The following is a 15544-nucleotide window of genomic DNA, read 5'->3' as shown; positions in this document are numbered from 1 at the left end:
CTCCAGAGGAACAGTCCTGACCTTAAAGGCTTCGATAACTTGGCCTACGAGTATGATAGCCAGAGGGAACTCCACTCACCACCTAAACCTGGATGTAGAGCCACTTTTAAATTGCTGGGACTTACTTTAGAGCACCGAGTCGTGGAAACCACAGCCAGCCAACTGAACGGAGTCCTCGCTGTCATCTTGTCTGGACCGGACAATTTATTGCAGGTGGACTATGATGCATCAATCACCAGCACTGAAGAGATCGCTCTGCAGCTGCAGACTCTTGGATGCATTATGGAAGCAGCAGTTCAGATCAAGGTGGATGGTATGCGCTGCCAGTCCTGTGTTCAGTCCATTAAGGGATCCATCGGTGGTTTATCAGGGGTTTTGCACATCCAAGTGTCTCTTCAGGATAGTAGAGCTGTGATTGTATATCATCCGGTTCTGATCACTCAACAAGGGCTGAGGAACAAGATTCAGGACCTGGGGTTTGAGGCAACTTTAATGCCTGAGGTCCAGTCTGGTGGAGGTTTGGTCTACTGGCAGAAGGACTTGTTAGATATTCCTATTCATACTGTAACAATTTGGATTGGAGGGATGACTTGTATTTCATGTGTGCGGTCCATAGAAAGCAGGGTTTCTCAGATAACTGGAGTGAAGTTTGTAACGGTGTCACTGGAGGAAGCCAAGGGAACAATAACCTTTGACCCAAGTCTGATGAAACCAGAACATCTGAGAACAACCATAGAGGAACTGGGCTTTGATGCCTCATTTGGAGGTAAGATACATTGTAATTGGTTGAGTTGGAAAACACATGACATTTTTTCCTCTTTACATAAACTCATCAGAAATACTGTGTGGCTCGTCAAAATAAGAGCTTCAATTTCCCATCCTTATACTGTTTATATTATGGGGCTGCTTGATTAATGAAATTTAAATAACAATTATGGTCTGGGCTTTGAACTATTATTAACACAAAATTAGCCGATTATTTTTCCCCCTCAGTTCACCCTCATGCGTCTCTGAATTGCAAATTGAGCGCACCTCCCACGTAGTATTGCCAAATATTTTGCTATTTCTAACAACTTTTCAGACCACCTTCTTGCCTTTTTTCCTTAAGCACCTAACAAACAACCTAACTGTTAACCCTTATCTACTTACTGTATAACTTTGTCAATATTCCCTGCAGGTTAGCAAAACACCCAGCCTGTGCGCCGAACTATCCTTCCTGACATTAGGAAAAGGAATGATGTGCACATGCACAGCATGATTGCGTTACATCGACTGACCAATCATAAACCTTTCTTTGTGGATCTCACTCGCTAACAGAACCAGCTGTTTTACAAGCAAAAAAAATTCAGATACAGCAAGCCATATCCAAGGTGGATTTTTATTTTGTCAGAGCTGCAAATTCTCACGCGATGAGCGTGAGGCTGTCTACATGTGCTCTCACCCCGGACCTCCAATTTCTCAGGCTGATGAATAGTTAATCTATCTGAGCAACACGACGCGCCGTGCTGCTGTACACACTCTCTTGCGGCACTGCTGGACAGGACTAAATCATTAGTGTGCAGCAGGCTGTAGAAGTCCACTACAACATAGAAGTTTACAGTATGTGTTTCTATTTTTACATTACAAATGCTTGCACTGTGTCATCTGTTTTCAGTATTTGTTTTGTCAACATTAATTGAAGATCATCTTAAATAATCAAGCTTTCCATTTTTGTCATAATCGAGCAGCCCTGTTATATTATGAAATATTTACCGTCAGAAAGAACTGTTATCTTGAAGGCATAAAGTTTAAAAGCAGAAATACACTTTTCATTTTTTGGGGGTCTAACAGAAAATAACAAGATTCAATGCAGTGTTCAAAGCAGTGTTTTGCCTTTGTTCTGCTACATTTTCATACACAGATTGTTTTTTAAAACATAATTGTCTGAGTTCAGCCTTCAGAAAGAGCAGAAGTTTGCATAACTTCACTAAGTTTATGTGCTGCTGTAATGAGTGAATTTCCCCATTGTGGTGTCTCTTCTATTCTATTCTATTCTATCCTATTGTTTTAGGGGTAAATATTGTTGCTTTTAAGCTTAATATATTACCTTTACTTATGAGCAATAAGCTGTGATATTCTATATAAATATAGGATATCAACCTTATTAGTCTTTGAATGTTTAATCAGAAAATTCTAGGATTCTTTGCTTTTTCAGTTATCGAACACACTTCGTATTAATTCAGACAAAGTCAGGTTTATAAAAGGTAAGACATTTATTTTCTAAACAAATATAAACAAGACAAGTTAAATAAGACGAGTGTGATGGATGAATATAAGTGGATGGAATGTGATGTACAGGTGCTGGCCAGTAAATTAGAATATCATCAAAAGGTTGAAAATATTTCAGTAATTCCATTCAAAACGTGAAACTTGTACATTATATTCATGCAATGCACACAGACCAATGTATTTCCAATGTTCATTACATTTAAATTTGATATTCATAAGTGACAACTAATGAAAACTCCAAATTTGGTATCTCAAAAAATTAGAATATTCTGAAAAGGCTGAATATAGAAGACACCTGCTGCCACTCTAATCAGCTGATTTACTCAAAACACCTGCAAAGGCCTTTAAAAGGTCCCTCAGTCTTGTTTTGAAGGCACCACAATCATGGGGAAGACTTCTGACTTAACAGCTGTCCAAAAGACAATCATTGACACCTTGCACAAGGAGGGCAAGACACAAAAGGTGATTGCTAAAGAAGCTGGCTGTTCGCAGAGCTCTGTGTCCAAGCACATTAACAGACAGGCGAAGGGACGGAAAAAATGTGGTAGAAAAAAGTGTACAAGCTCTAGGGATAACCGCACCCTGCAGAGAATTGTGACGACAAACCCATTCAAAAATGTGGGGGAGATCCACAAAGAGTGGACTGCAGCTGGAGTCAGCGCTTCAAGAACCACCACGAGGAGACTCATGAAAGACATGGGATTCAGGTGTCGCATTCCGTGTGTCAAGCCACTCTTGAACAAGAAACAGCGCAAGAAGCGTCTCGCCTGGGCCAAGGACAAAAAGGACTGGACTGATGCTGAGTGGTCCAAAGTTATGTTTTCTGATGAAAGCAAGTTCTGCATTTCCTTTGGAAATCAAGGACCCAGAGTCTGGAGGAAGAGCGGAGAAGCACAGAATCCACGTTGCATGAGGTCCAGTGTAAAGTTTCCACCGTCAGTGATGGTGTGGGGTGCCATGTCATCTGCCGGTGTTGGCCCACTCTGTTTCCTGAGGTCCAGGGTCAATGCAGCCGTCTACCAGGAAGTTTTAGAGCACTTCATGCTTCCTGCTGCTGACCAACTTTATGGGGATGCAGACTTCACCTTTCAACAGGACTTGGCACCTGCACACAGTGCCAAAACCACCAGCACCTGGTTCAAGGACCATGGTATCCCTGTCCTTGATTGGCCAGCAAACTCGCCTGACCTTAACCCCATAGAAAATCTATGGGGTATTGTGAAGCGGAGGATGCAATACGCTAGACCCAACAATGCAGAGGAGCTGAAGACGACTATCAGAGCAACCTGGGCTCTCATAACACCTGAGCAGTGCCACAGACTGATCGAGTCCATGCCACGCCGCATTACTGCAGTTATTGAGGCAAAAGGAGCCCCGACTAAGTATTGAGTGCTATACATGCACATTCTTTTCATGTTCATTCTTTTCAGTTGGCCAACATTAGAGAAACAAACATTTTTTCATTGGCCTTTAGAATATTCTAATTTTCTGAGATACCAGATTTGATGTTTTCATTGGTTGTCACTTATGAATATCAAATTTAAATGTAATGAACATTGGAAATACATTGGTCTGTGTGCATTGCATGAATATAATGTACAAGTTTCACGTTTTGAATGGAATTACTGAAATATTTTCAACCTTTTGATGATATTCTAATTTACTGGCCAGCACCTGTATGATGATGGAATGGTGTGTGTTTATCAGAACCTTGTATCTAGAAGAAACTGAGTTCTGGGTGTAAAAAGAATTTGGTTTGCTGTAACTATAATTGATGGTTTATAAAACCACATCAGACGCAATCTGTGAGCCTACGTACCCTTCGTCAGAGTCCCACGTTGTAGATCCGGGCTGTCAGGCAGTCGGGTAGACACCAAAGGTACTGAAGTCCGTAGGAGAAACCGCAGTACGACCAGACCGGTCTCGAGATGTCTCCAGGTCACCACAGTTGTTTGCGTCTTAGGAATAACTCTTAAGGAGTTGAAGTTGGTTCAGCTTTATTCTAAAGGAACCATTTGCTGTGTCAGCTTCATCGTGTAGCAGGTTTTTGACAGCTTGTCAAGAGATGCGGTGGTTGGAGAGTTTTCTCCCGGTGGCCAGTCTGGAGTTCTTCTCAAAAACTAACTGAATCACTCAACAAGTTTCTGTTTTAATATTCTCAAATTATGATTGCCTGGCCATTCAGGACGTGCCATGTTAAGAGGTGTTAACAAACAAACCTCAGAACATCACGTCTTCTTTCAGATAGAAGGTTCTCTGATTTGTGGGTAAGAACATATCTATGTGCATGAAATTACTTTTAAATTAATTTATCTCTAATGAACATTGTGTATGAGTGTAGATAATGATTCACTTGTTAAACCAAACATTACTGATCATAACATCAAAATGTTTCATTGTAATATTAAAATTAATTTCAACATTATTGAATTAGGCACAGATTATTCAAACATCAATATTATTATTCATATAACATTTGTGCATTCAACCATATTATTATTTAATGATTATTTAACTTATGAGTTGTAAAAGTTCTTCATTCATGAGAGTGTGCAATCCTGCGGTCTTATCAAAAGAAGTTTTTGTTTGGGAACATAGGCTGACATCTTGTTCCCCCTGAAATGTCAACAAGGACTGCAGAATGTTCTGGGCTTTAGAAGACAGGATCAAAACTCCACTCAGATAGTGGAATTAGGTTTGTAGATGACCAGACATTGTGTAGGTCAATATGTAGGTGAAAATAGACCATTTCTGGACGTTACTTATCCTCCCTTTTCAAGGACACAGGGTCCTGGCAGAAACCATGAGTCGTTGAATAATCCCAGAGGCCCTAAGGAAAGGTTAGTTCCCAGGCATGGAGCATCAGGAGTGAGGAAAACCAACCCCCCACACTGGACAATAGTCAATGGTAATCCCAGCAGGAAGTAATAACTCCAAACAGGCAATAATAATCCCATTTAGCGTAATCCTTAGGTCGGAAGCCGGTGGACAGGAAACAGGCCAGATCCCCATGATCCGTAGAGATTCGTAGAGATCCAGGAAATCCAGGAAACCATCGCAGGAAAACCATAGGACGTCCAGAACCAGGCGATGATGCAGAGACAATATCCCAGGAAGCGAGGACATCTAGCGAAACTCAGGAGAGGAGCAGAGCACACAGAAAGGGCACTTGAATGTAGACACACATAGATTGCATCTGATGTAAAACAACAAACAAAAAGAAACCTAACACTATGTGTACCTGTATGTGCTATGTGAAGCATATTGTGTGAATAGAGTCCAGGTGAAAGAAATGGATGCAGTAAACTACGTGTACTGGAAAAAGTGTTGCAAAAAGAACAAAATTAACAGAACCTTTAATATATATGTAAGGGAAAATTAATGCTTCTGAGCAGAAATGTTATCAAAACAGAAGGGCAAAATAATCTGTAGCCCATAACTGGTAAAATTAAAAATGAAGGAGATAATAATAGATACTTCATAAAGAAATCAGCTGTAAGCAAAATAATGCAAATATGTATATTTGGAATGTATCTGTTAAAGAGGTTATAAAGTAAAGTAGAAGATGAAACACTAGAATGTAAATCAGTGTTGTTAGTAATCAAACCTATATGTGAATGTACCACAGTAGGAATCAGTGATTAGTAAACTATGGAAATCCACAGCATGACCACAACAAAGTCAACCAAAGCTGTATGTTATGTTTAGACATGAATTCTATCCACACACACACATACACTCAACAGAACTTGTGTGACTTGAATCAGAGAACCGAGGGAGAGCGGACGGAAAATTCACCCCCCTTTTGGTTTGATTCGAGTTGGGTTATCATTTTTATTGGTCTTAATATCATCCAATTTAGTGGAACCCTTGTGTGGTTTGATTTATTTCCTGTGGACCCACTTATAGACGGGATCTTTGTTACTTTTGGTGATCTTGATCTGATACACGATCGGAGAGAGTTTTTCAGTTATCAGGTATGGACCAGACCACTTCGATAAAAGTTTCTTAGCCAGTTTACCAAAGGTGACTTTTGTGTGACCAGAATTAGGAGCAAAGATGTAGAACCAAGCCTCATCACCTAAGTTGAGTTCAGAATGTGAGGCCTTCTGATCACAATAAGCCTTCCTGCCCTCAGCCAATTTCTCCAGATTTGACTGTGCAAAAGAAAACGCTGCAGGCAGATGGTGCCTCAGGTCCTGCAAATACTGCTCACTAGTGTAAGCCGGAGCGGCACTGGACTGAACTGACTGGTACAGCAGGTGAAGTGGCTGAGTCATCTGCCTACCTGTCATCATTTCTTGAGTACACGCCATTGCAGGGTCAATTTTAACACAAATACATTGTGTGAACAGGCGGTAGTTAGTGTAAGGATTTAATTTACATCTATTTAATGAACCATAAGACATGAGATTCCATAGTAAATATGAAATCATTCTTATGGATCTTTGGGTACTTTTAACCAGAAGATTGGAACTTTTTATTGCAGGGATTATGTAACACTTCTTATTAACTGAGAGACAAGAGAAAAGAGAGTCACCTTTAAAACGTTTTAGAAGATTTATTTCTAAACAATTTTAAACAAGACTAACTAAACTTTAAGTGACGAATGGATCTTGGTGTGAATGAGACGTGAGATGAATGGTGCACGTACGAGTGATCTTGTCATCAGAACTCTCATATCCAGAGAAGCAAGTCTGAGGTGGCCGGAAGGAAGTCCGGGTGGCCGGTCCGATACTTCTCTTAAAATGCGGTGAACTGATCTAAGATGACGTGGGGACTGATTTTATTAATCTGGATGTTTTGATTTACGGTCGAATCAAAGTTGGACAGATTTATAAACACCACAGAGACTATGCCACGCTTCAGAAAGGAAGGTTCCGATTGGATGAGTAAAAGCAATCTGTCATGTGTTTACATTACGTGTAATCAGGATGTCTAGTGCAGCTAGATTAAAGTCATATTACTTATTAAAACTTACTAATCATAACATTGTCATTTCACAGATTGGTCCACATTATTATTGGACTAACACTTTATTCGATTAGCTTTATTAAAATTAGAGTTCTTTCATTTATTAAAAAGAAATAGTCCTTTGTCTTCATTCTTCTCTTGGGCTGGAAAGGAAGCAGTTTAGAAGCAAATGCATGATCTTGAGGCAGTCTCATGCAGATTAGTTCTGTGTCAGAGATATCTGAGGAGAGAGGGTAAATAACCTTCGGTGGAATAGCTCCGTCATCACTTTACATTAGTCATCAATAGATCTGGGCGCTCTCGGAGTGTGATACCTGAAGAGGGCCCAGGTTTATACGGTCATCGTTAGAGGAGGCTGTGGAGGAAGTTTAGCTGCATGTGACATCAGACAGACACACGCAACTAGCAAAAAATGCTTAGTCAGTCCTGAAAACTGAAACCAAGAATGCTTCAGACTGTAGACTGGCGCAGGCGTGGCCTTGCGAGGGTTCGGAGCAGGTGTGCGCTCTGGAGGGCCCTCGGTCTGCGCGCAGGTGCAGTCAGAGAGATCAGGGTCAGCCAGTAGTGGTACAAGGTGACATTCAACCCCCCCTTTGGTAGGTGAGTCACCAACCTCAGGTCTAGAGGTCACCAGCGCCAGCTGAAGTGGAGTAGGGTCAGTGATGTCGTCAGCCCCCCCTGCAGCAGGTGGTACTGGGCTTCAGCTGGAGTCGCAGCGCCACCATCAACCCCCCCCCCCCCTCCTTCTGCAGGTGGTGTTCCCACTGCAGGGTGCGGAGTCTCAGGTGGAGCACCACTGCAACCGTCAACTTCCCCTAGGGCAGGTAGTTTTCCCACCCCAGGGTGAAGCGATCCTTCTGCAGAGGCGACACAGACTCTGTGGGTGTCACTGACCTTGGAGGTACTGGATCGACTGGTCACTCTGGCAGCGCCATTGTAGTTAACACCTAAAGAGGGAATGACAAGAACACGAAATAGAGCACGGAGCTCAGGAACGGAGTCAAGCTCGACAGAAGAAGGTAGATGAGCTGTCGGATCAGAAAGGAACAGGATCATTCTGCTGATAGCAGGGACCTGGGACTGAAGACTGACAAGGTCTTGCTCAGAAAAGACAGGTTGAACAGACACAAGACCATCGGATGGTCGAGAGGTGGGTGCGTTAGCGGCCAGAGCTCGAGTCACGACACACACACGGGGTGGGTCTGGCAGAGAAGACACCTCGTCAGGGAGCCACAAGGGGTTGAAGGACCATGAGGTACCAACAGCTGCACCTTGTTTGGCAAGAGAGTCTGCAAGGTCGTTCAGTTCCTTATCAGTTCCGTGTGCACGGGAATGTCCTTTGACTTTACGCTAATAGATCTGCATGTCATGTGATGTTGCAAGGGCATCACAAGCCATGAAAAGGTCTTGATGTTTAATGGGCTTCCGGTTAGAGGTTAAGAACCCGTTACTTTTCCAAGAGTGTAGATGACAAATGAAACTGCGAGGCGTGTAGAGTACCTCAATGTTGAAGCTCTTGTTGAGCTAAACGTTAGCAGCTGGGCGTGCTAAGCTAGCGGGACCTGTTAGCTAAACAGGACTTTTCGGTCTAATTCTGTCGTAGAACTGACCAGTCTGAATAACCAAACATTCGTGACGCGTTCGTGTTAATCTTTTGGACAAATTAGCGTGTGCGGTTCGTGACGCAGTGCGCTCATCTGTTTTATTTATTTTTATTTTTATTTTTATTCCATTTTAAAAGCTTATAAGGACTGTCACAATTGAATGCTAGTCAAGCTACGGGTGATTACCAGCCAATCAATTCCGGTAATTGGGAAGCGAACCTCCGGTGGAGAAATCATTTTATCTCCGTTACACAAGAATAATACACAGTGGGCACGAAACCACTCAGAAAATACATTAAAAACATGTATTTACCTTTAAAATGACAGCAGGAAGAAACCTGTGCTTTTAGTTTTGAAGGTATAAATCCAATGTGGCTTGAGCTGATGTCAGCCTTAAGCCTGGTTTATGCTTCTCCGTCAGCTCCACAAGGGACAGACACGCACGGATTGACGGAAGCATTTTGCTCTCATACTTCTCCGTCTCCTGGAGAGTGTTGCAAAGCAATTGCCCGGCAGGACCACAGAGGGCGTAGCACTGTTCTGTGGTATCCTGTCATGTATCGGTCCAAGATAGTGTGTTTATATTGTGTTTTTTGTGTATATAAGATACTTTTAACATGGTCGTATTTGTCTCTCATTCTTCCACCACTTCATGCGCTCCCCACCTCTAAACCCACGTTTCCTGTCATTTCCGTCCACAAATAAAATGCTTGCTGCGCATCTTTTCACTCCTCCAGTCACGGGAGGATTAAACGTTCATATTTTTAGAGTTTTTTCGCGAGATATTCTTCAAACTTCTCTGTGTCTGCCGCTAGTTAAACTCGGCTCTCTTTGCAATGGCGGCGCTGTAAACAACAGCGGCATCCTGACCAATCACAAGCTTCCGTAATCCGTCTCGTTCGACGGATGTTTAAAAAAGTGGGCTCGACTCCGTACGTACTTGCGTGCCCTACGCAAGGACGGTTAATGGCGTTGCGTGTCTCCGCACTGACGCAGACGGAGAAGCATAAATCAGGCTTTAGGTGAAGAGAGATGAATCAGCGCCTCCTGGCGGGGTGACTAGTGTCACCCCTTCTCAGACTTTCAATGGACTCTAGTGGCTGATAATGATATTGACTCTTTTCAACCAGAAACATCAACTTTTGAGTGTTTAACTGATTAAAATGTCTCAGAATGAGCACAGCCACTGGAGGAGGTGGAGCCTCTTGGACAGGCGGGGCCTCGGGCATAGCCGCTGGAGGAGGCAGAGCCTCTTGGACAAGCGGGGCCTTGGGCACAGCCACTGGAGGAGGCGGAGCCTCTTGGACAGATGGGGCCTCGGGCACAACCACAGGAGGAGGCGAAGCCTCTTGGACAAGCCAGGCCTCTGAAGCCGCTGGAGGAGGCCGAGCCTCTTGGACAGGTGGGGCCTCGGGCACAGCCACAGGAGGAGGCGGAGCCCCTTGGACAGGCGGGGCTTCAGGCACAGCCACAAGAGAAGGCAGAACCTCGGGGCCGAGCTGTAGCGTAGAACCCCATGTACCCTCCTAAGGTAAGCAGGCATCAGGAAGGAGAACTCCAGGCCATGCATGTAGACCTTGAGGCGAGGGTGCAGAACCTGTCAAGACCTGATGCACCAGAAGACTGGAGGTGGCGCCAGGAGGAACTACGGCCCGCTTATAGATCTGACCTGGAGAAGAGTCTGGGAATTGTTCCCCGGAGGAAACACAGCCAGCTGGGTGGCAATGAAGAGGGACTTGTCCTGGAGCTCAGCCCAGCTGAACCAACCAACCGGTCTTGGGTCATCAAGCTGGAGCACGAGAGCAGGCTTAAGATGGCAAGGGGTTCTGCAGCAGCATGGTGGTGACAGTGAGAGCTTGAACAGAGCAGATGGAGACGGGTAGGGTTCAGAGGGAGGCTGGAGCTTGGGCTGAGCCTGTGGTTCTGGCTGGAGCCTGGTCTGAGTCTGCAGATCAGGGACCTCTTGGACAGGCTGAACCTCGGGCAGAATGGTTGAGGATCGGTGGAGCTCAGCCTCAGGCTGCAGAGCAGGGGCCTCTTGAGTAGGCGACACGACTTTGGCCTGTGAAGACCGTTGGAGCTCAGGCGGAGTGTTTGAGAATTGTTGGAGCTCGGACTGGGCATCTGGAAGACGTTGGAGATGTTTATGATGTTGTTGTCGTGGTTTTGGATTACAGTCCACCTGAGATGAGGAGGTGGAGCTGTCAGAACCAGTGGTGGCGCTAATAGGATTAGGGGAGAAAGAGAGGTAGCCGGTTCGGACTGTAGGAGGGGCAATCAGAAGGTGGTGACATCTCAGGGAGGATGGAGGAGATGTGACGGAGGTTTTGGTTGGGGCAGTTGGTGGATGGAGCTCGGGCTGAGCTGGCGGTGATGGTGGGAGGAGCTCAGGCTGAGGTTAAAGAGCAGGAGCCTCTTGGAAGGTGGCGCAGCTCTGGCCTCAGAAGACTGTTTGTGATGGTTGTGACGTTGTTGTGGTGTGGAAGTCTTCCAATCCACCAGAAGAGAAGAGGAGGCTTCCAGGACAACTCCAAGCCATGAGCACAGACCATGAGGTGAGGGGGCAGATCCCGTAGCAACCTGACCCACCAGAAGGCTGGAGGTGGCCTCAGGAGGAACTGCACCTCGCCAGCAACGCTGACCTGGAGGGGAAACTTGGACCCTTGGCTGTTGTGACGCGGAGGGTCGGATTACCGGAGATGAAGAGGTGGAGTTGTCGGAACCAGGCGGTAAAGAGGTTGATCAGACTATCAGCAAGGTTGAGATGGAGCCGCTCGAACCAGCGGAGGATGGTGAAAAAGACCAGCCCACCAGAGGTGACGAGGTGGCGCTGTTGGGACCAGAGGGTGATGTGGACTGGCAGCCTACCAGAGATGAGGAGGTTGCGCTACCGGGACCAGATGAAGATGTGGATGTTCGGCCCATCAGAGGTGCAGAGGTGGCGCTGACAGACCCAGGCAGGGATGTAGCAGTCTGTATTGCAGGTGGAGGCAATTTATGGCCAAAAGTCTGTTGCAGGTCCTTAGCAAATGTCCAGAATGAAACAGTTCTTATGGGGTGAGTATCAAAGTAGTCAGCAGCCCAATCAAGGGCCTTTCCACCCAGGCAGAGCACCATATAGGAAACCTTATCAAACTCTGAGGCGGGCAGACAGCAGGCAGTCTCAAATAAAGAGTCTGCAGGTATCTGGATCACCACTGTACCTTTCCGGGTGCCATGGTCTTGATGTAGCTGGAGGGTCTGCTGGGTCCATGTTTGGTTGGTCCATTCTGTCACAATGAGGGAAGGAGGCTTGGACCCAAAATGCAGTAATCCAGAACTACACAGGCAGGAGTGGTTGCAAAAATAAGAATCCTTTATTTAGGAGGAGTTGCTAAAATCCAAAGGGCTGAAATCTAAGCCTTGAATACAAAACACAGAAAGCCAAAACAAAAGCTCAAACTTAAGAGCAGGAACTTAAACAGCACAGGAAGAAAACCAGACTAACGCTGACAAAACAATGGACCAACAAACACTGAGAGACAAGACAGGGTTTTATACACATGGACTGGGTGATTAGGGATTTGTGCACATGTGAGACTAATAAACCGAGAGGAGGAGCAGAACGGGGCAGGGGAGGAAACCAGACGTAAATGGGGAAGGTAACAAAATGAACTAAAGGGAGATAGAACCTAGATAATCTAAACATACAACTATAGAAAGGTGAACTGATAAACCTGAAACCAGAAACACTCGGGGTTAGATATAGGAACCTAAAGAGACCAGAACCAAAGGAAGAGGGGATATAAAACAGGGGATCTTAATACTGAAAATGGGTAAACTAAATAAGAAGTGAGTGGCCAGGGGGAACACGAGGGAAACCTGGAGGGGTTGGGGACCTGCACTTTTCAAGGGCAAAAAAGCCCATCAGTTTTCTCTGGTTACCATTGAAACAAGACTCAAGATTCACAGAGTTGTTGATTTAACTCCGACTGTTTTTCTTTCTTGATTTCTGTAGATGATTAAAGCTTTTTTTGGGCCTAACATGCTAAACTAAAAGCTGCTATATGGTCACAAGTCATTCTGACTTTTTGCTTCTCCTTGTCAGAGCCTTTGGAGAGCATCCAAACTCGTGAAAACCCAAACCTTGCTAACCTGCAATCTAGCAGAGCTGCAGTCAGCAATGGTTCTGGAAGCTGTAAGGCCGACTCTCCTGAAATCAAAGTACAGAAATGCTTTGTCTGCGTGACGGGAATGACCTGCTCCTCCTGCGTGGCCAACATTGAGCGACACATGCTCAAACACAAGGGTGAGCTGCTTCTGCTGGGAGAAGAGTCTGAAAGTGTTTAAATCAACATGACTGATGGTGTTTCACTCCTGATTTAACTCTCAGGAATCATCTCGGTGCTGGTATCACTGATGGCTGGAAAAGCTGAGGTGAAGTACAACCCAGAGGTCCTGAATGCCACCACCATAACTCAGCTCATCCAGGATTTAGGCTTCGGTGCCAAACTGATAGAAGACAATGCAGTGAGTCACGGTAAACTGGACCTTCACGTATCAGGAATGATGTATGCATCATGTGTGCACAACATTGAGTCCAAACTCACCACAACCAAAGGAATCCTGTCAGCCTCTGTGGCCCTGGCAACCAAAAAAGCCAGCATCCACTTTGATCCAGAGATTGTTGGAGTTCGAGACATCATCAAAATCATTCGGGTAACCACAATTTATACTGCGATTCAAGTTTGTGTCATGATCTGCCCTGGCCTCCCTGACTGTGTCGCTCCTGCCTTAATTAGTCCTATTGTTCTCACCTGCCTCTCGTTAATATGCCCATGTGTTCCTAATTCTCCCTGTGAATTTATACCTCCCGTCTTGTACCTGTCTTCGTTGGATCATTGAATGTGCATGTCTTCGTTTGTCCTGTCGCTCCTGGTTACTATTAAATCCATTTTTATTTTTCATCCGTGCCTGCTCTCCTGCCTCCAGGACCCTCCACCACACATGGCCTGCCATCTCCGCCCTCACCCCATGACAGTTTGAGTTTATTTAGAAACATGATGATTGTTTGTTTTTATTGCAGAGTCTTGGATTTGAAGCTAATCTGGAAAAAGGCGGTTTCAAAAACAACCTTGATCACACAGAAGAAATTCAACAGCAAGTATCTGTTTTCAAATAATACATATTGAAATCAAACTAACTATAAAAACAGGTGGTAAGACACCTGGTAAAGTCCAGAGGTAGACACATGAACAAAAACATTTGTGCAGTTCATTTTCTCAGATTAGTTAGACTGAAGGTGGAGGAGTGGTCATGAGTCCAAATGAAACATAGAGAATGTGCAAAACATACACCCCAGATGGGACTGGAATCCATAATGCTTGGCATAGTAGGTCATTGCCTTAACCATTAGGCTACTAGGCCTACATAGAACCCATAAAGGATTTCTATATGGCCAAAGGTCATGAGATCTCACAAAGAATTGACATAGTAAACAGTACGCAAAACATTTGATTCATGAAACAACGTGAGCCAGAAACATCACTATAACAGGTATAAGCCACCCCAGATGAGACTTGAACCCACAATCCCTGGCTTAGGAGGCCAGTGCCTTATCCATTAGTTCACTGGGGCTACATAATTTAATATCATACACGATCTTTATGTGCCCAAAGGTCATCAACCCACCCTACCTACTGAGCCACTGCTGCCCGTTAATGCAACAACTGCATCCAGAAAACATCACTAAAACCATAATACCTGCCAATATCTGATGTGGGTGTCTTTTGACCATTTGGTCAGAAGACGAGCACAGGCATTCTGAACCACCTGTAAACTGAGATGTCGAGGGGGCGTGCAGAAGTCTTCATAATGTAAACTAGTTTGGATGGCTCAGGTGAAGAAACAGGGACAAAGATGCTTAGGATGAGGGGAAGGGTAGGAGTCGTGAGGCTGAGATAGCGCTGAAGGACAGATGGAAGATCTCACCTTAATGACTTTGTCCACAAAGAAAGACTGGATGTTTTCACCATCTCCATCAGAGTGGATGTAGGCAGTAGGTGAAGCAGGAGAAAATACTGCTGATGGCGTCAAAACACACTTAGTGTAACTACTTGCTCTGGGGCACTGCATTTGAACAACTGATAACCATCTTGCGTGTCCCTGCAGTGTTGAAGGAAGTCAGAAGACTCTAGAGATTTTATAGATGTTTTTGAGAGTGGTTTTGTTGAGCATTATAGCACCCCAGGTGGGACTCGAACCCACAATCCCTGGCTTAGAAGGCCAGTGCCTTATCCATTAGGCCACTGGGGCTACAAACTTTTGTCCATGAAGGATTTCGATATGGCCAAAAGTCATCATATCTATCAATGAGGTGACGTGATAAAAAGTACGCAAAACGTTTGCTTCATGAAACAACGTGAGGCAGAAAACATCACTATAACAGGTATATGCCACCCCAGATGGGACTTAAACCCACAATCCCTGGCTTAGGAGGCCAGTGCCTTATCCATTAGGCCACTGGGGCTACATAATTTGAAATCATACACGATCTTTATGTGGCCAAAGGTCATCAACCCACCCTACCTACTGAGCCACTGCTGCCCGTTAATGCAACAACTGCATCCAGAAAACATCACTAAAACCATAATACCTGCCAATATCTGATGTGGGTGTCTTTTGACCATTTGGTCAGAAGCCGAGCACAGGCATTCTGA

The 15544-nt window shown here is 44.8% G+C and overlaps 1 protein-coding gene and 2 non-coding genes across 5 annotated transcripts in view; 1 reads left to right on the top strand and 2 right to left on the bottom strand.

Annotated features, from left to right (window-relative positions):
• The window catches only part of atp7b (ATPase copper transporting beta), a 272095-nt gene that overhangs the window by 55502 nt on the left and 201049 nt on the right, over nucleotides 1–15544 (top strand). For all 3 annotated transcript variants that reach the window (XM_054739484.2, XM_054739483.2, XM_054739481.2), the window contains exons 2-5: nucleotides 7–766; nucleotides 12934–13134; nucleotides 13219–13544; nucleotides 13912–13985. In XM_054739484.2, the coding sequence (XP_054595459.2) occupies nucleotides 7–766; nucleotides 12934–13134; nucleotides 13219–13544; nucleotides 13912–13985 (1361 nt within the window). The remainder of the gene's footprint in view (nucleotides 1–6; nucleotides 767–12933; nucleotides 13135–13218; nucleotides 13545–13911; nucleotides 13986–15544) is intronic.
• On the bottom strand, nucleotides 15068–15140 carry trnar-ucu (transfer RNA arginine (anticodon UCU)). Its single transcript has one exon. It is a non-coding gene; the product is annotated as a tRNA-Arg (tRNA).
• Nucleotides 15282–15354, bottom strand: trnar-ccu (transfer RNA arginine (anticodon CCU)). Its single transcript has one exon. It is a non-coding gene; the product is annotated as a tRNA-Arg (tRNA).

The sequence above is a fragment of the Nothobranchius furzeri genome, chromosome 1 (genome assembly GCF_043380555.1).
Source record: "Nothobranchius furzeri strain GRZ-AD chromosome 1, NfurGRZ-RIMD1, whole genome shotgun sequence".
In the NCBI taxonomy this organism is placed as follows: domain Eukaryota; kingdom Metazoa; phylum Chordata; class Actinopteri; order Cyprinodontiformes; family Nothobranchiidae; genus Nothobranchius; species Nothobranchius furzeri.
The sequence above is the reverse complement of the archived record's forward strand: the minus strand, read 5'-3'. Positions and strand labels throughout refer to the sequence as shown.